This window comes from Chiloscyllium plagiosum, unplaced genomic scaffold, assembly GCF_037043375.1.
Source record: "Chiloscyllium plagiosum isolate Xiang-an unplaced genomic scaffold, Cpla_swu_hap1 HiC_scaffold_13, whole genome shotgun sequence".
Classification (NCBI taxonomy): domain Eukaryota; kingdom Metazoa; phylum Chordata; class Chondrichthyes; order Orectolobiformes; family Hemiscylliidae; genus Chiloscyllium; species Chiloscyllium plagiosum.
In genome coordinates, this window is record NW_028270151.1 from 36,481,386 (window position 1) to 36,504,714 (window position 23,329).

The window sequence follows — 23,329 nt, forward strand, 5'->3', positions numbered from 1 at the left end:
ATGTAACTAGTAGTGTTGAGGAAGAGCCAGTGAATGTGGTTCATTTGGACATTTAGAAGGTTTTCAACAAAGTGCCACATGGAAGCATATGGAAATGGGGGTAGTAACACCATGAGATGGGTAGAAAACCTGTTGGCAGACAAGAATAAGAATAAATGGGTCATTTTTCAAATGGCAAGCAGTGAATATTGGGGTGCCGTAGCAATCAGTTCCAGGACCCCAGCTATTGACAATACATATTGATGATTTGGATGAGGAAACTAAATATAGTATCTCCAAACCTGACAACCACCTGATGAAGGAGTGGCACTCCGAAAGTTAGTGCTTCCAATTAAACCTGTTGGACTATATTATGTGATTTTTAACTCCAAACCTACAGATTACACCATCTAGGTGAGCTGAGCTGGAAGGATTGTTTTCAGATGTTTCGTCACCACATTACGCAATATCTTCAGTGAGCCTCCAGATGAAGCACTGGTGATGTAGCTATCTTTCTAGCTATGTGTTTGGGTTTCCTTGAGTTGGTGATGTCATTTCCTGTGGTGATATCATTTCCTCTGGTGACATTATATATCTGGGGGTGATATAACACACTAGCTGGGAGGTTGAGCCATGAGGAGGATGCAAAGATGCTTCATTTAGAGAAGCTGAGTCAGAAGGAAAATGCTTGGCAGATACAGTATAATGTGGATAAGTGTAAAGTTATCCACTTTTTGGTAGCAACAACAGGAAGGAAGACCATTAGCTAATTGAAAAAATGGAATGTTCAGTGTAACCCTGGTGTCCTGATAGACCAGTACCTGCAGGTAAACATGCAGTTGCTACAAGCAGTGAAGAAGGCAAATGGTATTCTGGCCTTCACAGTGAGGATTTGAGTTCAGCAGCTGGGATGTCTTGCTGTAATTATAAGGGGCCTTGGTGAGGCCATACCTGAAATACCATGTGCAGTTTTGGTCTCCTTATCGAGAAAGGATGTTGTAGCTATAGGAGTGCAGCAAAAGTTTGCAAGACTGATCATGGGATACTGGGGCTGACATATGAGGAGAGGTTGAATCAGTTAGGATTATATTTGCTGGAGTTCAAAAGAATGAGGGAGGATCTTATAGAAACTTATAACATTCCAGTAGGAGTAGACAGGGTAGATGCAGAAGGGATGTGGAGGAGTCCAGAACCAGGGATCACAGTCTAAGGACATGGAGTAAACCATCTGGGAATGAAATGTAGAGAAATATCTTCACTTAGAGAGTGGTAAGCCTGTGGAATTTGCTACTACAGAAAGAGTTGGATATAGCACTTGAGGCTAAAGGGATCGAAGGATATGGGAGAAAATTTAGAACAGATTACAAAGTTGGATGATCAGCTGTAATCGTAAAGAAAGGTGGAGCAGGCTCTGAATGGCTAACTCCTACTCCTATTGTCTATGTTTCTATAATATTCTTCCATACTGTATAATACAAAAATATGAAAGAAATGTCTCTTTCTTTGTTGAAGCAATTAGCTTTGTGATAATTTTGCCTCTTTTTTTAAGAGTTAACTTTTTTGCAGTTATTCTACTCAGTTAACAGTGGTCATGGATATAAATTGAAATTGCATCATTCGTCTTGTTAACCTGTGTGATATTAAGAAACTCTGATGGCACAGAATGTAGCAAAATCTATAGCTCTGACAATATCCTAACCCCTGTAGTACGAAAGCCTTTTACTGCAGAACGAGCTGAAACCAAGCTATGCTGCTCTTTGTACATGAATCACACAGCATGCAGTAATCAGGAAGGCAATTGGAGTGTTAGTCATTATTGTAAGGGGAATAGAACATTAGAATAGGCAATTGCTGAACCGTTGGTGAGACCACATCTAAGGTATTGTGTACAGTTTTTGTTACCTTGCTTATGAATGCAGTTAAGGCAGAATTTACTAAGTTACCTCCTAAGGTGGAGGGGTTGTGTTATGAGGAAATATAGGCATGTTAAGTGTATATTCTTTGGACGTTGGAAGAATGAGAGGTAATCTTACTGAAAAATACAAGATTCTGAGGGAATTTGGTAACATAGATGCTGAAAGAATGTTTCCCCTCATTGTATAATTTAGAACTTGTAGCTAGTTTCAAAATAGGATGTCGCCCATTTAAGATGAAGTTGAGAAGAAATTTCTTCTCCCATTGATCCTTAATCTTTGTAATAACTATCTGAGAGGGCAATGGAGTTTTGGTTGTTTAATATTCAAGTTTAAGTTAAACGTGTTTTTTGGTAGTGGGGTTTCAGAAACTGTTTTTGGATGTCAAGGAGAGTTGGTAACATTCTCTACAACAGAATGAAAAGTTATGTGGAGTAGGTTGGAAACTGGAGTTACATGTACAATGATTAGCCATGATCTCATCGAGTGACTGAGTATGCTTGAGGGACCAGCTAGGCTATTCATTATCCTATTTTCTTACTTTTTTTAGTCCTAGTATAGCTACAGCACAGAAATCTACCTAGATGTGGAAAATTGTGATGGCATACCCTGTTCACAAGAAGCAGGGCAAATCTAAACCAGCTAATTACTGTCCCATTTGTCTGCTTTTGATCATCAGTAAACTGATGGAAGGTGTGGTCAACAGTCTATTAGTTGGCACTTACACAGAAGTAACCTGGTCACTGATGCTCAGTTTGGATTCCTTCAAGGCCACTTGGTTTCTTACCTTATTATTGCCTTGGCTCAAACATGGATGAAAGAGCTTAATTCAAGGCGTAAAGTAAGAATGACTGCTGCTGACATCAAGGCATCATTTTACTGTGTGGCATCAAGGAGAATAGCAAAATTAAAATCAATGGGAATTAGTATAACTCTCCATTGGTTCAAGTTATGCCTAGCACAAATGTAGATGGTTGATGCGTGTCATTACTAATGGATTTCTTCAGATTAGAGTCCTCGGCCCAATCATGACTTCCCTCCACTACAACCTTCCCTCCATCATAAAGCCACAAAAGAGAATGTAACCAACTCTCCTTGACATCCAGTAACAATTTCTGAAACCCCACTACCAACATCCTGGGAATTACCATTGACCAAAACCTTACCACCCATATGTATAGTATGACAACAACTCAATGCTCACCTCCCCAAAAACTATCCATTATTTACAATGGCAAAAATCAGGAGTGTGATTGAATATGCTTCATTTGCCTGCATAACTGCCAAGAAAGATCACCTCAGGCCAAGCACTAATTCTTGCCTCAAAGTTTACTTCCTTCACTGCCAACACACAAAGTCAATAATTTGTACCATTGACAAGATGCAACACAGCATCCCACCAGGGTTCCTTTGACACCACCTTCCAAACTCAGAACCTTCATCATTCTAAAGGACAAAGGCGGTAGATGAGTAGGAACAATATGCCCTGCAATTCTCCTTTAAGATACACACCACTCTCACTTGGAAATATACTATTTCTTCACTATGTTTAAATCCTGGAACTCTCTTCCTAACAGTACTAGAGGTGTCCCTATACCTTCGGGACTGGTATACCAACACGAGACTGCAATGGTTCAAGAAGGCAAGTCGTTACTGCCTTCTCAAGGGCTATCAGGGTAGCCTGTTAGGGATGGTAAAGATATTTGCATTTTGCCAAGGCTTACATTTCATGATTTTTTTTTTAAAACCTGCATTTATATAGTAGTTTTAACATACAGAATGTGCTTTATATATCGATGTGTTCAATCATATATGACCACAAAGTGAGAGATTAGGAAAAGTAACTGAAAGTTTCTTTGAACTTGTAGAAGTTTATAAAATTATGAGGGGCATAGATAGGGTGAATAGCCAAGATCTTTCAGCAGAGTCCAAAACTAAAGGGCATAGGTTGAAGTTGAGAGATGAAAGATTTTAAAAGGGACCTAAGGAGCATCTCTTTCATGCAGAGGGTGTTGCATGTATGGAATTAGCTGCCAGAGGAACTGGTAACGGCTGGTACAATTACAACATTTAAAAGGCATCTGGATCGGTATATGAACAGGAAGGGTTTAGAGGAATATGGGCTGGGTGCTGACAAATCAACTCTCGTTTCACAGGCTGCCTTGATCCCCTACAATTTGCCTACTGACACAACAGATGCACAGAGGACGCTAATTCCCTAGCTCTGCACTCATCCCTGGAACATCTGGACAAGAACACCTATATCAGACTCCTGCTCATTGACTACAGTTCCGCCTTCAACACCATTATCCCCTCCAGCCTGATGTCAAAACTCCGAGACCTTGATCTCAGCTCTGCCTTCTGCAACTGGATCCCCAGCTTTCTGACCCACACATTGCAATCAGTGAAGATAGACAACTGCACTTCCTCCATGGCTTCAGAAAGAAAGGAGGAGAACACACCTCCATCTATATCAATGGAGCTGATGTTGAGAGGATGGAGAACAACAGGTTTCTAGCAGGACCAATAACCTGGACCTGGACTGGACTGGACTTCGCACATGGATGCGATGGTCAAGAAGACACAACAACACCTCTTCTTACTCAGAAAATTTGGCATGTCCATAAGGACCTTTGCCAACTTTTACAGATGCACCATTGAAAGCATATTGTCCAGCTGCATACCGGCCTGTAATGGGAATTGCTCTGCCCAAAACTACAAAAGGTTGTGTGCACAGCTCAGATCATTATGGAAGCCAATCTTCCATCCATGGATTCCATTTACATGGCTTGTTGCCGTGGAAAGACTACCAATATCATCAAAGAGCCATCGCATCCTGGTACTGCTGTTCTAAAACCTCTTCTGTCAGGTAGAAGATTCAGAAACTTGAACACACACACCAGCAGGTTCAGGAACAGCTTCTTGGTGAGCTTGCTAATGTTGATCTTAGCCAGCACTATGCCCTGTGTGACAACTTGTATGCCTCGAAATTTTTATTTCACCCTATGATCTGTGAGTCCTTGCCTACTATGATCTGCCAGGACTGCTCGCAAAAAAAAACTTTCCATTGTACTCTGTACACATGACAATAAATAAATCAAATCAATTCAAATGGAACGAGATTAAGTAAGGATAACTGGTCGGCATGGACAAGTTGACTGAAGGGTCTGTTTTCATGCTGTACAGCTCTATGACTCGATGACTCCAAGTGTTTGAAGCTGTAGCTACATTGACAATGGTGAAGTGACTCAGTGACAGGGCTTCAAGAATAGGTCCAAGATGACTAACTGTTATCACCAGTGGTGGAACAAAGGCCAAAAGCATACAAAAAAATCAAGATTGAAAAAAATGAATTGGAGGATTATAAAGCTGGCACAGATTTCAGAAGCTGTGTGCTCAGTTACAGGTAATGAATGAGGAATTTCAATTAAATATGCCCATTAATTTTAAGAGTACAAAGTCAATGAGTGAGGATTGGTGGATAGCCAGATCAGACCCTCGTCCAGGAAAACATACATACATAGTTTTGGACATTCTGGAGTTGAGAGGGGATGGAAGATGGGACATGTAAGAAAGCCTTAAATTAGTCAAGTCTGGAGCTGAAAAACATCTAAATCTTTAAATCAAGGTTTTTGAGCTGGGCAAAAGTTAAAACCACTGAGTGTACAAATATATGATTGATGGTATTTACACATTTATTAGGATGAATAATTCTATATTCATTTGTCCCTCAAGGATCACTGACACTTCCATTTAAGTCAGAAAATGTGATAAATAATTTAAAAATGCAATAAACAACATTTTTGAATGAAGAAGTAAATAGATAATTACACTAAGTTAAACACTTACTTGTTGGATTTGTCCGCGTTTTGTCGCTTCAGATCTGCTATATGGCTTCTGACAGTTTCCAGATCAGTTGCAGTCCTGTCCACTCTGCTTTTTAAGGTTTCAAGCTGTACATATCATCAAAATAAACTTCAGTCAGAAGATCAGCATCACAATAGACATTTTAAAAATTGCCATTAAGATTACAATGGAGAATAGATACTGAAAACGTGAAAAAATTATTCATGTACTCTTCAAAACTTGGATGATGTGGGCTTGATTCCACTGCAGTTTAGAAGAGTATGGGGTGATGTGATTATAGATTATAAGCTTCTGAATGGTCTTGACAAGATGGACATTTCCTGTTGTGGATGAGTTCAGAATTAGGAGACATTGTTTTAAAATTGGGGGTCTCTCTTTAAGGCAAAAGACCAAAATTTAAACTATAGGCATTGCAAATCTGAAATATGAACAGAAAATGATGGAAATTCTCATAAAAGAACATATATGGAGAAGGAGTACAGTTAATTTTTCAGATTGACATTCTGATAGTCTATCATCGACGTTAACTCTGTTTTTTCTCTCCTGTGATGCCTGAATTGCTGAATATTTCCAGTATTTTATTTATTATTTTAATAAAACCTGGTTAGGTTTTCTCAGAGTTTAAATTGCAATTTTTGCTAGCATATGCACATGCAAATAAGCAGCAGAATTGGGCCATCCAGTTCTTCTAGACTGCTCTACCATTCAATATGACCATGGCTAATTTGTTTGAATTTCCTCTTAAACAAACCATTTATTCCAGGTTTTAATCTGTTAAACCACATCTGAACTACTTCCAATGCATTTACATTCTTTCTTAAAGAAGGTGATCAAAATTGCACATAGTTTTTGATATGTGGTCTCACTATGCCCTGTGTAACTGAAGCATAACATCCTTACCTTTATGTTCAGTTCTTCTTGTCATAAAGGATAGCTTTCAAATAGTCTTCTGAATCACTTATTGTACCTGAATATTGATTTTTTTTCACTCATTTATCACAATGCTGAGATCATTCTCTACCTCAGCATTTTACTAAGTAGCCACACACGCAGACAACAAGCAACATGAATTCGACTGGGACAACACTACTATCATAGGGCAAGCCAGACAGAGAACAGCCAGGGAATTCCTAGAGGCATGGCATTCATCCACAAACTCCATCAACAAACACATCGACCTGGACCCAATATAGCAACCACTACAGCGGACAGCTGAAACTGACAACCGGAAGCGGCAGGGACAGACCACTATAAACACCGGAGGAAACATCAAAGAAGCGCTTCGCAGGAGGCTCCCAAGCACTGATGATGTCGCCTAGCCAGGGGATGAAACGTTTGCAACAAAAACTTCCAGCTCGGCGAACAGAACCACAACAACTTCTGATTTGCAGCACACACTGAAAATGTTGGACAGATATCTGCAATAAAATATAGAAGGGGCCAACATAGAGAATCACACCAGTATTAGTTATCTGAAAGGGGGATTCATTTGGTTCTACTCCAACCAATAATGTGAAATAAATGTCGAGTTCTGTCTTTATTCCTTAGCTAATCTTAAATTTATTATCTTCCATATTGACTCACCGATGGTAATATTTTCTCCCTATTTACTACTTATTATATCAAAAGTCATGATTTTGCACACAACTATCTAATCTCTTTTTAACCTTATCATAGAATCATTGAATGATTAAACATTCTTTGAACCTGTGTTAGTTCTGTGGAAGAGCAACCTAGCTAGCCACACTCACCTCATTCTGTGGCTCTGCAACATTTTGCCTTATGGTGCTTTTTTAATTCCCTTTTGAAAGCTAATATTGAATCTGTCTCCACCAACCTTTCATGCACGCCATATCATAACATAAAAATAAGCTTTTCCTTATGTTGCTTTTGTTTTTTTTATCAATCATATTAAAACTATATTCTCTGGCTGTCTACCCTTCAGCCAGTAGGGATAGTTTCTCTGTATCTACTCTGTCTAGATCTCTCATGATTTCGAATGCCTCTGTCAAATCACCAACATTTCTTCATAAGAAAAACAACCTATTTTCTCTAGTCTATCCATGTAACTGATGAGTTGAAACTTTATTGCTGGAACAGCACAGCAGGTCAGGCAGCATCCAGGGAACAGGAGATTCGACGTTTCGGGCACAGGCCCTTCTTCATTCCTGAAGAAGGGCCTGTGCCCGAAACGTCGAATCTCCTGTTCCCTGGATGTTGCCTGACCTGCTGTGCTGTTCCAGCAATAAAGTTTCAACTTTGATCTCCAGCATCTGCAGACCTCACTTTCTCCATGTAACTGATGACCCTCATTCCTGGAATCATTGTCATAAGTTTTGCTTGCACCTGCTCTAAAATCTTCACATCCTTCCTAAAATGCAATGCTCAATATTAAACATTGTTAATGATATCAACTGAGATCATAACATTTACAACAGTCTGAGATTATGCCAGTATGCTCGCAACATTTGTAATTTTTGATCCTGTGATGAGTTTCTGGTCTTAAATTAACACCATCACTAAGATTGGCTATTTCCATGCTCATATATTCCTACCTCAGTTTACCTCCGTTCAGGTCAGAAGATGCAGCAGTCGGTGTAAAGGTAGAAACAACAAGCAGAGAGACTGTGAGGAAGGGTAGACTAAAATGGCAAGAGAATGGGAGTCCAGGCAGAAAAGCAGAAGGAAGCAATGCAGAGACCAGAACATAGGTTACAAAAGAGAAAAGTAAAATTGGGCAACAGAATAATTTGTAAAAGACAGGGAGATTGCTGGATTCTAAAGAGACAATGAGCATAAGGACATTTTATCTGAATGTCATAGTATTCAAAACAAAGTCAATGAACTTGTTGTGCAGATCAGTAAAAATTGGTATGATTAAGTTACCAGTACAGAAGCATGGTTGCAGGATGGTGATGACTGAAAATTAAATATCCAAGGGTATCAGTTAATCAGGAAGGGTAGGCAGGAAGGTAAGGAAGGTGTGGTTGCACTCTTAATTAAGGATGAGATCAGGGCGATAGTGAGAGACAATATAGGATCTAAGAAGCAAATTGCTGAATCCATTTGGGTGGAAATCAGGAATAGTAGAGGGAAGAAGTCATTTGTGAGAGAAGTCGAGAGGCAATTGAAGAATAGTGGAGGACTTTCAATTAGATTTTTCACAGTGCTCAAGGAGAGTATATTCTGGTCAAAAACAAGGATAGCAAGGGTAGGAAGAGCCAGCCTTAGATAACCAAGGAAATAAAGGAAGGCATCTATTTAAAGGTTAGGCTGTAAATGTAGCCAAGAGTAGTGGGAAACAGGAAAATTGGGAAAACTTCAAAAAGCAACAAAGAACCACAAAGCAAACAATAAAGAAAGGAAAGATGGATTATGAATGTAAACTAGCACAGAATATAAAAACAGAAAAAAAACATTTTTATAAATATAGGTGGCTAAAGTGGATGTAGGTCCTTTTCAAGATGAGAAAGGGGAATTGATATTGGGTAATGCTGAAACGACCGAGGCCTTGAATAACTATTTTGTGTCAGTCTTCACAATAGAAGATGTGTCTCACATGCCAAAGAATGATGTTAAGGATATGATGGGTTGTGAACCTTAATTTAATTGTTATCACGATGCGGGTAGTATTGAGCAAATTTGAGGGTCTAAATGTAGATAAGTCCCCTTGTCTTGATGGAATGCATCCCAGGGTGCTGAAAGAAATGGCAGAAATTATAGTAGATGCATTAGTGGTAATTTACCAAAATTCACTGGATTCTTGGCAGATCCCGGTGGACCGGAAGACAGCGAATTGTCACACCACTGTTTAAAAAAGGGTGTAGGCAAAATGCAGATAACTATAGCTCAGTTAGCTTAACATGTATAGTCAGGAAAATGCTGGAGGCTATCCTTCATGAAGAAATAGTGAGACATCTGGATGAAAAGGGTTCCATCAGGCAGACACAGCATGGATTCAGAATGGGAAGGTCGTTTTTGGCAAACCTACTGAAGTTCTTTGAGAAAGTAATAAGTGTGGTGGATGGAGGGGAACAGATGGATGTTGTTTGCTTGGATTTCCAGAAGGCGTTTGATAAGGTGCTGCATAAAACACTCATTTATAAGATAAGAATGCATGGAGTTGCGGGGAATGTACTAGCATAGACAGAGGACTGGTTAACCATAGAAAGCAGAGTGTTGGAATAAATGGTTGTTCATCTGATTGGAGATCAGTGGTCGGCGTTGGGCCCTCAACTGTTCACAATATATATATAAATGATTTGAAAGGGGAGACCGAGTGTAATGTATCCAAGTTTGTTGATGACACTAAACTGAGTGGAAAGGCAACCTATGCAGAGGATGTGCAGGTCTGCAGAGATATTTGGATTGGTTAAGTGAGTGGGCAGTGAAATACAATGTTGGTAAATGTAAGGTTATCCACTTTGGAAGTAAAAACAGTAGGTCAGAGTATTATTTAAATGGTGAAAGATTGCAGCATTCTGTTGTGCAAAAGGATTTAGGAGTGCTCGCACATGGATCATTAAAAGTTGATTTGCAGGTGCTACAGGTAATCAAGAAGGAAAACGGAATATTGGTTTTCATTGCTCGAGGGATTGAAGTTAAGAGCAGGGGAGAGGTTCTACTGCAATTGTACAAGGTGTTAATGAAGCTGAACCTAGAGTATTGTGCGCAGTTCTGGTCTCCTTACTTGAGGAAGGATCTACTGGCTTTGGAGGCGGTGAAGAGGAGGTTCACCAGTTGATTCTGAGATGAGCGGGTTATCCTATGAGGAGAGGTTGAGCCACCTGGGCCTGTACCCGGAGAGGGGATCTGAGAGAAACATATAAAATTATGAAAGGGATAGCTAAGATAGAGGCAAGCAAGTTGTTTCCACTGGAGCAGGAGAATCGACGTTTCGGACCCGACTAGGGGACATGGCCTCAGGATTAGGGGGAGTAGGTTTAGGACAGATGAGGAGGAACTGTTTTTCCCAGAGGGTAGTGAATCTACGGAATTCTCTGCCCAAAGATGCAGTAGAGACAGCTTCATTGAATACATTCAAGCCACGGTTGAATGGGTTTTTGTATGGTAGGGGAATTAAGAGTTATGGGGATAATGGAAGTAGGAGGAGCTGAGACAATGGATAGATCAGCCATTATCTTCATGAATGGCACAGCAGGCTCGACAGGCCAAATGGCCTACTCCTGCTTCTATTACTATGAAATACCTGCTGAAACCTCATTCACATCTTTATTGCTTCTCAACTCGATTATTCCAATGCACTCCTTGAATACCTCTCACAATCCTCTGTAAATTTAATATCATCCAAAACCTTGCCATCTGTGTTAAATTGCAGCAAGTCACATTCCAATATTATCGCTTTGCTTACTGACCAACATTATCTCTTAGTCAAGAGAGTTGAGTTTAAAATTCTCATCCAAGTTTTCAAATTGTTCTATGACTTTGTTCATCCCTGTCTTGGTACTTTCCCTGAGATAGCTGCACTCCTCTAATTCTTGCCTTTTGTACATTCCAAATTATAATTGATCCACCATCAGTGGTCATGACTTTAGTTGCCTGGGTCCCAAGATTTAGAATTCTCTTCCTACACCTCTGTGCCTCCCTACCCCACTTTTCTCCTTTAAGACATTCCTTCAAACATACCTGTATAACTATGCTTGCTAACATCTGATCCAATACCTCTTTAGGTGGTTCAGTATCATACTTTGTTTTACAATGCTCCCATACACTGAGACATTTTATTATGTTAAAGAAACATTATAAATATGAGTTATATGCCTTAGTGGTCATGAAACTAATTCCTGGGGAATACCTCTGCATTCATTTCTATGTTCTGGTGAAAACAAAATCCTTCATCTTGCCTCATGACCTAAAACTCATTTCTTAAGTCAGCTCGGCAATTTTTTTCTGTATCCTTTGTCATAAAACATTGGAATAGAATTAGCCACCTGGCCTATTGAGTCTGCTCCGCCATTCAATCATGGTTGATATATTTCTCAATCCCAATATCCTGCCCTCTCCCCATAACTTTTGATCCCCTTACTAATCAAGAACCTATCTATCACTGTCTTAAATACACTCAATGACATGGCCTCCATCACCTTCTGCAGCAATGACTTTCAGAGATTCACCACCCTCTGGCTGAGGAAATTCATCCTCATCTCAATTCTGATGATATGTCCCTGGGTTCTAGTCACTCCTACCAGTGGAAACATTTCCACATCCACTCTATCAGGCCTCTCAGAATTCTCCACATCCCTCCTCATCCATTTGAATTTCACCGAGTACAGGCCTCGGATTCTCAACCTCTCCTCACGTGACAAGCCCTTCATTCCTGGAATCATTCTTGTGAATTTCTTCTGGAACCTTTCCAAGGCCAGCACATCCTTCCTTAGATATAGGGCCTAAAACTGCTCACAATATAAATGTAGCCTGATCAAAGCCTCTAGTGGTACATTTCTGTTGCAGTATTCTAGTCCCGTCAAAATGAATGTCAACATTGCATTTACATTGCTAATTACCAACTGAACCTGCATGTTACCCTTAAGGGAATCCTGAACTAGGAATCATAAGTCATTTTGTGTTTCAGATTTCCAAAGCCTTTCCCCATTTAGAAAATAATCTATGCTTCTATCCTGCTGACCATAGTGCACAACCTCACAATTTCCCACATTGTATTCCATTTTCCACTTGTTTGCCCAATCTCCAAGTTATTCTGCGCCCTCTCTGCTTCCTCAACACCACCAGTCCCTCATATCTTTACCAATCTTTGTGTCATTTGCAGACATTTGAACAGGTACATGAATAGGAAAGGTTTAGAGGGATATGGATCAAACACAGGCAAATGGGATTAGTTTGGTTGGGAAACTTGGTCGGCAAGTTGGACCGAAGGGTCTGTTTCCATATTGTAAGCCTCTACAATACCCTCAATTTCTTCATCCAAATCGTCAGTGTATAATGTCAATAGTTGTGATCCCAATACTGACTCCTAAGGAACTCCACTCGTCACTGGCTGCCATACTGAAAAGGATCTCTTAGTACCCACTTCCTGCCTTTTGCCATTCAGCCAATGCTATATCCATGCCAGTACCTTATCCCTAACACCATTGGCTGTTGTTATTTAGCAGCCTCCTATGTGGGACCTTGTCAAAGGCCTTCTGGAAATCCATATAGATCACATTCACTGCCTTTCCTTTGTCTATCTTGCTCATTACCTCCTCAAAGAATTCGAATAGACTTGTCAGGCATAATGCTCCCTTGACAAAACCATGATGACTCAACACTATTTTACCATACACTTCCAAGTACTGTGCAATCTCATCTGCTCCGTCATTAGCATTATCAAAGCCAATAAAAAATTTCACATTGTGATTTTCACTATTGAATTATAATTATATCATTATTATGTAACATAATATTATTGAATTGTTATATTACTAAATTTATGCTGTTGTTACAAATTATTCCTGTTGCTTAGGGCTCTCATAGAAAGCCCTATGAATGATGCAATTTATGGCGCTGTTAAGATATTGAAAGTTGGATGCTCCTAAAGAAACTGTTGAAGCTATACAGTATCATTCTAGTAGACAGTGAATTGTTCCTATAGTTTCTTGCTATTTGTTGTGACTGTACTTTGATGCCAGTTTCATAATCCAAATGTCTGTTTGTTTCTAAAGGCAATAATTTTCCAAATAAAAAAGATTGAACTTGACTGGGACAACACTACTATCATAGGGCAAGCGAAACAAAGAACAGCCAGGGAATTCCTAGAAGCTTGGCACTCATCCACAAACTCCATCAACAAACACATAGACCTGGACCCAATATACTGGCCACTAAAGCGGACAGCTGAAACTGACAACCGGAAGCGGCAGGGACAGGCCACTATAAATGCCAGAGGAAACACCACAGAAGCGCTTCACAGGAGGCTCCCAAGCACTGAGGATGTCACCTAGACAGGGGACGAAACGTTTGCAACAAAAACTTCCAGCTCGGCGAACAGAACCACAGCAACGAGCACCCGAGCTACAAATCTTCGCACAAACTTTGAATAAAAAAGATATTTTGATGCTCAATTGCAAACCAGATAAATTTCTTCCAAAATATTTGGAACACAATATATGAGAAATTTGTGATATAACATGAAGAAAGTAGAATATTTAAAAAGGAGAAAGGTGACTTTGGACCTATGGTCCCTAAAGGTCTCCATCATACACGATTTCTTTTGGGTATAGATCTGTTTTAAACTGTTGAAAATTGATTACTACAATAGTAGAAGGGAAACAAGATGAGGCTTAGACTTTTCTCATCTAACAGTCTTTAAACTGTTGTAATATAGGTGTTACAAATGTAAGTTTTATAAAAACGTTATGTTTTGGAACTGCAGCTTTAATGTAGGGTAAAATGTGGGAATTCGGTTGACATCAAGACTGAGTGGACCTACAAACTGACCAAAATGGTTCTGCTAATAGTCTCCATGTCATTAGGAGGTGTTAGAATATCTTGTTTCAATGATATTTTGATTTGTCTATTTAATTCTAAGATAGAATGGAATGTTAGGGATTCTAGATGAAAGCTAATTAGCATTACTATCTAGATACAAGATCCATGATATTCACAGTAATGTGCTTTGAGAGGAGAAGAGTTTACAGGAAACTACATGGGATTGGGCCCTAGGTTTTCCTAAAAATTTGTCCAAATCTCACAGACAAGTTAGTTTAGTTTGTGTAAGAGACGGACTGAAAGAAAGACAGAGGAGAGCATGTGAGAAAGAGAGGCCTAGACTTTCGGTTTTGAAATCGAAGTATGGTTAGAACATAGAACATAGAAGAATACAGCGCAGTACAGGCCCTTCGGCCCTCGATGTTGCGCCGATCCAAGCCCACCTAACCTACACTAGCCCACTATCCTCCATATGCCTATCCAATGCCCGCTTAAATGCCCATAAAGAGGGAGAGTCCACCACTGCTACTGGCAGGGCATTCCATGAACTCACGACTCGCTGAGTAAAGAAACTACCCCTAACATCTGTCCTATACCTACCTCCCCTTAATTTAAAGCTATGCCCCCTTGTAATAGCTGACTCCATACGTGGAAAAAGATTCTCACTGTCGACCCTATCTAAACCCCTAATCATCTTGTACACCTCTATCAAGTCACCCCTAAACCTTCTTTTCTCCAATGAAAACAACCCAAGTGCCTCAGCCTTTCCTCATACGATCTTTCTACCATACCAGGCAACATCCTGGTAAACCTCCTCTGCACCCGTTCCAGTGCTTCCACATCCTTCCTATAGTATGGCGACCAAAACTGCACACCATACTCCAGATGCGGCCGCACCAGAGTCTTATACAACTGCAACATGACCTCAGTACTCCGGAACTCAATTCCTCTACCAATAAAAGCCAGTACGCCATATGCCTTCTTCACCGCACTATTTACCTGGGTGGCAACTTTCAAAGACCTGTGTACATGGACACCAAGATCCCTCTGCTCATCCACACTACCAAGTATCCGACCATTAGCCCAGAACCCCATCTTTTTGTTACTCTTACCAAAGTGAATCACCTCACACTTAGCTACATTGAACTCCATTTGCCACCTTTCTGCCCAGTTCTGCAGCTTATCTATATCCCGCTGTAACCTGCCACATCCTTCCTCACTGTCAACAACTCCTCCGACTTTCGTATCATCTGCAAACTTGCTCACCCAACCTTCTAACCCCTCCTCCAGGTCATTTATAAAAATGACAAACAGCAATGGTCCCAAAACAGATCCTTGCGGAACACCGCTAGTGACGGCACTCCAAGATGAACCTTTGCCATCAACTACTACCCTCTGTCTTCTTCCAGCCAGCCAACTCCTAATCCAAACCTCCAACTCACCCTCAATGCCATACCTCCGTATTTTTTGCAGTAGTCTACCATGGGGAACCTTATCAAACGCCTTACTAAAATCCATATACACCACATCTACCGCTTTCCCCTCGTCCACCTCCTTAGTCACCTTCTCAAAGAATTTAATAAGGTTTGTGAGGCACGACTTGCCCTTCACAAAACCATGCTGACTATCCTTGATCATATTATTCCTATCCAGATGTTCATAAATCCTATCCCTTACAATGTTCATAAATCCTTTCCCTTACAATTCTCTCTAAGATTTTGCCCACAACAGAAGTGAGACTCACCGGCCTATAGTTACTAGGGTTATCCCTACTCCCCTTCTTGAACAAGGGAACCACATTTGCTAGCCTCCAATCTTCTGGCACTACTCCTGTAGACAACGAGGACATAAAAATCAAGGCCAATGGCTCTGCAATCTCCTCCCTTGCTTCCCAGAGAATCCTTGGATAAATGCCATCAGGCCCAGGGGACTTATCTATTTTCACCCTTTCCAGAATTTCCAACACCTCTTCTCTACATACCTCAAAGCCATCCATTCTACTTAATTCTGACTCAGTATTCACATTGACAACAATGTCCTGTTCCTGATTGAATACTGACGAAAAGTATTCATTCAGTGTCTCCCCAATCTCTTCAGCCTCCACACGCAACTTCCCACTACTATCCTTGACTGGACCTATTCCTACCCTAGTCATTCTTTTATTCCTGACATACCTATAGAAAGCCTTAGGGTTTTCCCTAATCCTACCAACTAAGGACCTTTCATGTCCTCTCCTTGCTGCTCTTAGCTCTCTCTTCAGGTCCTTCCTGGCTACCTTATAACTCTCAATCGCCCCAATTGAACCTTCACGCCTCATCTTTACATAGGCCGCCCTCTTCCATTTAACAAGGGATTCCAATTCCTTATTAAACCACGGCTCCCTCACACGACCCTTTCCTCCCTGCCTGACGGGTACATACTTATCAAGGACACTCAATAGTTGCTCCTTGAACAAGCTCCACATATCAATTACGCCCTTGCCTTGAAGCTTACTTTTCCAAGCCACACATCCCAAGTCATGCCTCACCGCATCATAATTTCCCTGCCCCCAGCTATAACTCTTGCCCTGTAGTGCACACTTATCCCTCTCCATCACTAGAGTGAAAGTCACCGAATTGTGGTCACTGTCCTCAAAGTGCTCACCTACCTCTAATTCTAACACCTGGCCTGGTTCATTACCCAGAACCAAATCCAGTATGGCCTCACCTCTTGTTGGCCTATCTACATGTTGTGTCAGGAAACCCTCCTGTACACATTGGACAAACACTGACCCATCTAACGAATTTGAGCTATAGCTTCCCCAATCAATATCAGGAAAGTTAAAATCCCCCATAACAACCACCCTATTACTTTCACTCTTCTCTTGAATCATCCTCGCTTTAAGTTGCGAGCATCTTAATGCCGTATCAGCTAAGTTTGAGCGCATCCTTGTTTAATCACATGCTTCTAAGTTGATTAACTACACAAGTGACGTTTGCAGAAATTAGTCAGCAAATCACATTTGGAGAGTTAGTTAGAGGTTCTTATCACTGACAGAACCTTCTGGGATGGAAGATTCTGGTGCCATGCTTAAAGGCCACCTGGATGGTACTTGATTTGCTGCAAGCCTGAAAATTCCAAGAAGCCTGTAGTGGTCATCCCCCAGAAGTACAGAAATGGCTTCAATTAGGAGAATCTGTCTCTCAGGATTACTGATGCTGCTTTGCAGATACTGTTGAACGAAATCAGCAAGATAAAGTATATCCTGTCCCTTACACAGATAGCACTCGGATGCTATTCCATCAGATCTGTCAAGCCTGGGACATCACAGTCCAGGTCAGTACCACTTGTCCAAAAAAAGGTTTGCCAAGCAAACGCCACAAGAACATTTATGATCTTCAGTTGTTCACAACGATAAATGGCACCATCTTCCCTATGCTACATCGTTCTCAAAGAACAAAGAACAAAGAAAATTTACAACCCAGGAACAGGCCCTTTGGCCCTCCAAGCCTGAGCCAATCCAAATCTACTGTCTAAACCTGTTGCCCAATTCCTAAGTATCTGTATCCCTCTGCTCCCCACCTACTCATGCATCTATTCAGATGCATCTTACATGAATCTACAATGCCTGCCTCTACTACTTCTGCTGGCAATGTGTTCCAGGCACCTACCGCCCTCTGTGCAAAGTACTTTCTACGTGTATCTCTCTTAAATTTTTCATCTCTTACCTTGAATACGTGACCACTCGCTATTGATCCCTCACCCTGGGAAAAAGCTTATCTCTACCTACCCTGTCTAGACCATTCATGATTTTGTAGACCTCAATCAGGTCCTCCCTCAATCTCCTTTTATCTAATGAAAACAATCCTAACCTACTCAACCTCTTTTCATAACTAGCACCTTCCATACCAGGCAACATCCTCGTAAACCTTCTCTGCACCCTCTCCAAAGCATCCACATCCTTTTGGTATCCTAAATGCATCTGAACCAAAGCCTTGTACAATTTTACCATGACCTGCCAGCTCTTATACTCAATACCCTTTCCGATGAAGGCAAGCATACCAAATGCTTTCTTACCCAATCTATCCACCTGTGCAGCCACCTTCAGGGTACAATGGACCTGAACTCCCAGACCTCTCTGCTTATCAACTTTACCTAAGGCTCTTCCGTTTACAGTATATCTGGCTCTAGAATTAGACTTCCCAAAATGCATCACCTCACATTTGCCTGGATTGAACTCCATCTGCCACTTCTCTGCCTGTCTCTCCAGTCTATCTATATTCTTCTGTAGACTCATGGTGGGAATCACTCAGTCTAATTCTGTCACTGCACATGCGTCTCACAAAGGGTCTTATCCTGCGAGCCTCAACATCATATGCATGATATTCACTCAAGCTCAAACCCACCTCATCTCTAAAATTACTCACCCTTCCTATCTACTGCACTGTTAAAAATGCCCGCAACTACTTATGTGCCCATTCGCATCCCACTCACTTACCTTTATCTCAATGCAGGAAAAGCTGATGCTTAAGCATGTGAAGAGGGCCAAGACTAGCAGGGACGGATGCTGGAAGTAATACGTCAGCCCCCAACACAGAAATCCTCTCTTGGTACCCTTCACCTTGAGTGAGAGAATTCATCATACTCAATTTGATGGCTTGTAGTCCAAACACTGTGTGCCTTGGCCAGTGGGGAAGTCAGGTTTTCGGTGCATGTGACTTGCTCCATTGACTCTTGTTAATTGGGACAAAGAAAGATATCAATCAAGTCACAATGTGGCTGACTGCAGCCTAATTTCTAGAGTGAAAAGGAATTGATTCCTGGACTTGTGCTGGACAAACCACCCAACAGACCATGGCCAACCCCCCCAGACAAGAAATGGCCCAGCTGCTGAACAGACAGTGGCAGTATTCCTGGTCGAATAGTGTCCATACTAACCCCATTATCCCCATCTCCCCTTTCCTCCTCACATATTGGCATCCCCTCCTCACATATTGGCATCATCTTCATGTATTTGCACTGTGTCGGCCATGTAAGCTGCAGGTACATGCAACACTTCTGACATTTTCAAAGTACCATGTGTTGTTGTTGTTCATATTGATGTTTCACTGTCTCAGGCAAAAGTGAGAGTAGTAGAGCATGAACCTTGTTGAGAGGTGGAGGCAGTAACAGAAATAGACTGAGCGTGAAGTGTCAGAGAGAAGATGGTGACACTTTCACTGGCAGAATGAGGGAGGTCATTGACCTTCATCCTATATTGTTGTGCAATCTTCCAGATCGCTGAGACTTCACTGACCTGGATGGCAACCTCGAATCAGACTGGCATAATATTCTTTACTGCCAGTCCTGGGAGATGAGGATATTCATCAGGACCTCCAGGTCCCCGACCAGAAAGTAGGGTGCCAATTTCCCCTTGTCTATGATATTAGGAACCATGTAGGACAGACTGATAAGTTTTTATCTGGCAGAACAATAGTCTTCTAAAGATGCTGCCACCGCCAGAATATCGCAACAGTGGTAAGTTGTTAAGAGCATGGCGATTAGTAGAATGGGGTTAGAATCAGGCGAGAGAGGTACCATTGGGGAAGGGTAGATAGTTTATGAGGTGGGTTTGGCCAGATGTGGAGAGAGACCTCAGGAGACCACAGGGAGAGAAATTTGATGAAATTGACACCTGGCCATAAAAATAAAGATTTGGCCCTCTATTATTTTGACAGCACAAATGCACTTTTACATTATATGCTTTCTGCCCACTTAAGTAGATGTATCCACCTGCCCTAACGTAATGCTAAGTCAGAGAAGATCCAAGCACCAGTCTGGCCCATTCTGTTGCCCTCTGCCATTAAAGGAGTTGGTGGATGGCCTATGCAAAATTGTTCTATAGAAACTCCAAAAATCAGCTGGACTTGCCATATATGTGCTCAGTATAATTTCTAACTCTTCTGCCACAGTTACTGTAGTATGGCATCAGAAGCATACAAGACTTTTAGCATCATAATTTTCTCAACATACCTCTTTTGTACAAACAAGATATATTTTAACTAATCAGACAGCTCCTTTTAGCCAGAATGAAGAAGTTTGCTCATTCCATAAATAGAAACTTTGAAAATGCAGCTTTTTATATTAAATTCACATCTTGGTCTGAGGTTTTTCGCTTGTAATTGTAAAATATTATGTAATTACCTCATTTTGTAGTTGAAGCCGATTTGTTTCATGCCCTTGATACTCTAATCGAAGTTTAGCCGAGAGACGTTCATTTATAGAAATTTTTTTTTCAAATTCTTTATTGTTTTCGGTTTCGTTCTTGAGAAATTGGATTTTCTCATTGATAGCTGCTTCTTTATCTCGTATTTCTTGCTTCACCTCTGCTAACGACTGTTAAAGATAATTTTGTTTAGTGTTATGCAATCATCAATATATTTTCTAACTAAGTTCAAATCAGTATTATGCAGAGATTTGTTTCTGATATTTTTTATGCTCATGCAATTAAATGAAATTACAGTCAGAGGAACTAACTAGAGAGTTGAGACTGTTTTATCTTACTGAGAGTGGGCTGAACTATTCCTTTGACTATAATGAAGGTTCAGCTGAAAGTGACAAAAAGTGTTTTTTTGAGGAAGCTCATAATGAAAGTTAAAAGTAAAAACATAATTTTACATAATTGTAAAAGAACAGATCTTTTTGATTCACATTTTAAAGGAGATAAGTACATCAATATGATACTCGCCATTGGAAAAATATAATGAACAAAGATTTGCTTTATGAACTTTAGATAGAATTGCAAATGCATCAGTTATCAATGGCTTTATAGACATATTGCTGCATTTATTTCACAGGATGAAATGAAAAAAAAAAGAACAATAAATAGGGGAACCTCGATTATCTGAATACCAATTATCAGAAAATCGGATTATCCCAAGGAGATATCAAGGTCCCGATAGAAATATTACATCAAAGACATGTTTCCAACAGTGATTGCGTCTTCTGTTAGTGATTAAATAGGCACCGTCTCCAAATGACTGACCTCCCACCCTCTCTCTCTCTCCCCACACTTTCCCTGGAGTTCTACAGAGGGGTGTAACCTAACCTCCCCCCCACACCTTCCCCCCCACTTCCCAGGAATAATCTCTCCAACAATGTCCTGTGCAGGGCAAACGTGGAACCTGTCAAAACTTTGCAGTAAAAACTTGTGTATGTGGCTGTGTCTGTGTGCTATTTGGAGACTTACCCCACAAAAGCAACTGCAGCAGTCTTATTGTCGGTGTGCAGTCCGGTTGCACCGGAGAGGGGGTGGGGTGGCGGGGGTCTGTGTTGGGGATGGCGGGCTTGCGTGCTTTGTGCTGGGGGCCTGGGATGGATTGGGTTGGGGGCGGGCAGCGGGATTGGAATGGGTTGGGGCAGGGGCGAGGTTGGACCGGTTTGGGGGTGGGCGGTGTTGGACAGCGTTGGGCGGGGTTGGGGGTGGCGGTGTTGGACGGGGTTTGGGGGCAGGGCAGGCGGTGTTGGACAGTGTTGGGGGTGGTGTTGGATGGGGTTTGGGGGCGGGGTGGGTGGTGTTGGATGGGGTTGAATGGTGCAGAGGGCGGTGTTGGACAGTGTTGCGGGCGGGGGGGGCGCAGGGTTGGACCGGTTTGGGGGCAGGGGTGGATCATGTTGGGGGTGGGGGGCAGGGTTGGACCACGTTGGGGGTGCAGTACTAGATGAGGGTGCTGGTGTTGGGGGAGGGTTTCGCACACTGTGTGCTGCTGCTAGTGTCCTGAACGGGGAGCAGACTTTAAAACTCCAAGCCCCAGAGGAAAGGCATTTAATCGATTTTCCGAATAATTGATTATCCGAACGAAATAGTGCCTGCCCATCTCGTTCGGATAATCGAGTTTCCACTGTATATTATTTCAATGATTATAATTTAGTGTTGCATAGGATAGTTTCTTGAAAATCAGCTCTTAGTACTCATAAAAAATTACAATGAAGATAAGTATAACTATGAGACAATCTGGTTCATTCTTCTATGGAATGGTACAATACCTCCAAACTGGAAGTATGCCATGATTCTCTACAGGATAAAAATCCTCATGTTGACTATGGGCTCAGCTTTTAAAATATTTCTTAAAATGAAAAATAAACTTTTATAATGTTTAAAAAGTTAAGTGCATTCTTCAAACTTGCTGTTATTAATTTAAAACAAATGGAGAACTTGACACCATCATGTGGCTAAAAGGTATATTGCATTGGACCTTGTTAGATAAACATGTTGAACTACTTATAGCAAGCGTGTTGGTATAATGATTTTCCCAGTATAGGGTGGATAACAAAGGAAAAAAGCATATTACCTGCATAATTTTGAAAAACAGGACATCTTACTTATTGTCTGTTGTCATTTTTAAGAGATGCATCTGGAAGATCATCTCTGAGATGGAAATGTGTTGCTGGAAAAGCGCAGCAGGTCAGGCAGCATCTAGGGAACAGGAGAATCGACGTTTCGGGCATTAGCCCTTCTTCAGCCCTTCTTCCTGAAGAAGGGCTAATGCCCGAAACGTCGATTCTCCTGTTCCCTAGATGCTGCCTGACCTGCTGCGCTTTTCCAGCAACACATTTCCATCTCTGATCTCCAGCATCTGCAGACCTCACTTTCTCCTCAAAGATCATCTCTGAGGCAGACTCACTTTGTGTAAATGGCTAACTAAAACAGCTGTACATGACTCGCTGAAACAAGGCCAGCTTTTTAAATGGGTCAGTACCAAGTAAGCATGTGTTAAACTGCTGAAATATTCAGCATACTAAATATGTTATAAGCTGTATTTATGCATTTGATCCTTGTGAAAATGGTAAAAGCTAACAGCTCTTAAGGAATTCCAAACAGAAGTTTAAAAGTGATCTATAAATACAGAAAAGTGACATTAGACAACTATTTTGTCATTTGAACCAAGACAATATTGGTTCAAGAGACTGTCCACTGCTTCAATAAGCAGGGAATATATTTAAATTTAATAATCTGCAAAACCAAGACAATTGACTACATTGGCTAAGGCAGCAAATTTAAATATTTAAACATGATGATCATTTTTACTGACAGCATTGATGCTATTAGCAAAGAGTCTGGTACATGCCACAGCCAGTCTCTGTCTATTTTCCATGTTTCTCTACAG

At 41.1% G+C, this 23,329-nt stretch overlaps 1 protein-coding gene across 1 annotated transcript in view; it reads right to left on the minus strand.

The window, feature by feature from the left end:
* Positions 1-23,329, minus strand: part of ccdc39 (coiled-coil domain 39 molecular ruler complex subunit) — a 132,925-nt gene that overhangs the window by 94,729 nt on the left and 14,867 nt on the right. Inside the window, exons 7-8 of the mRNA XM_087993528.1 lie at positions 20,367-20,558; positions 5,742-5,845 (exon numbers count right to left, since the gene is read on the minus strand). Of these exons, the coding sequence (XP_087849654.1) occupies positions 5,742-5,845; positions 20,367-20,558 (296 nt within the window). The remainder of the gene's footprint in view (positions 1-5,741; positions 5,846-20,366; positions 20,559-23,329) is intronic.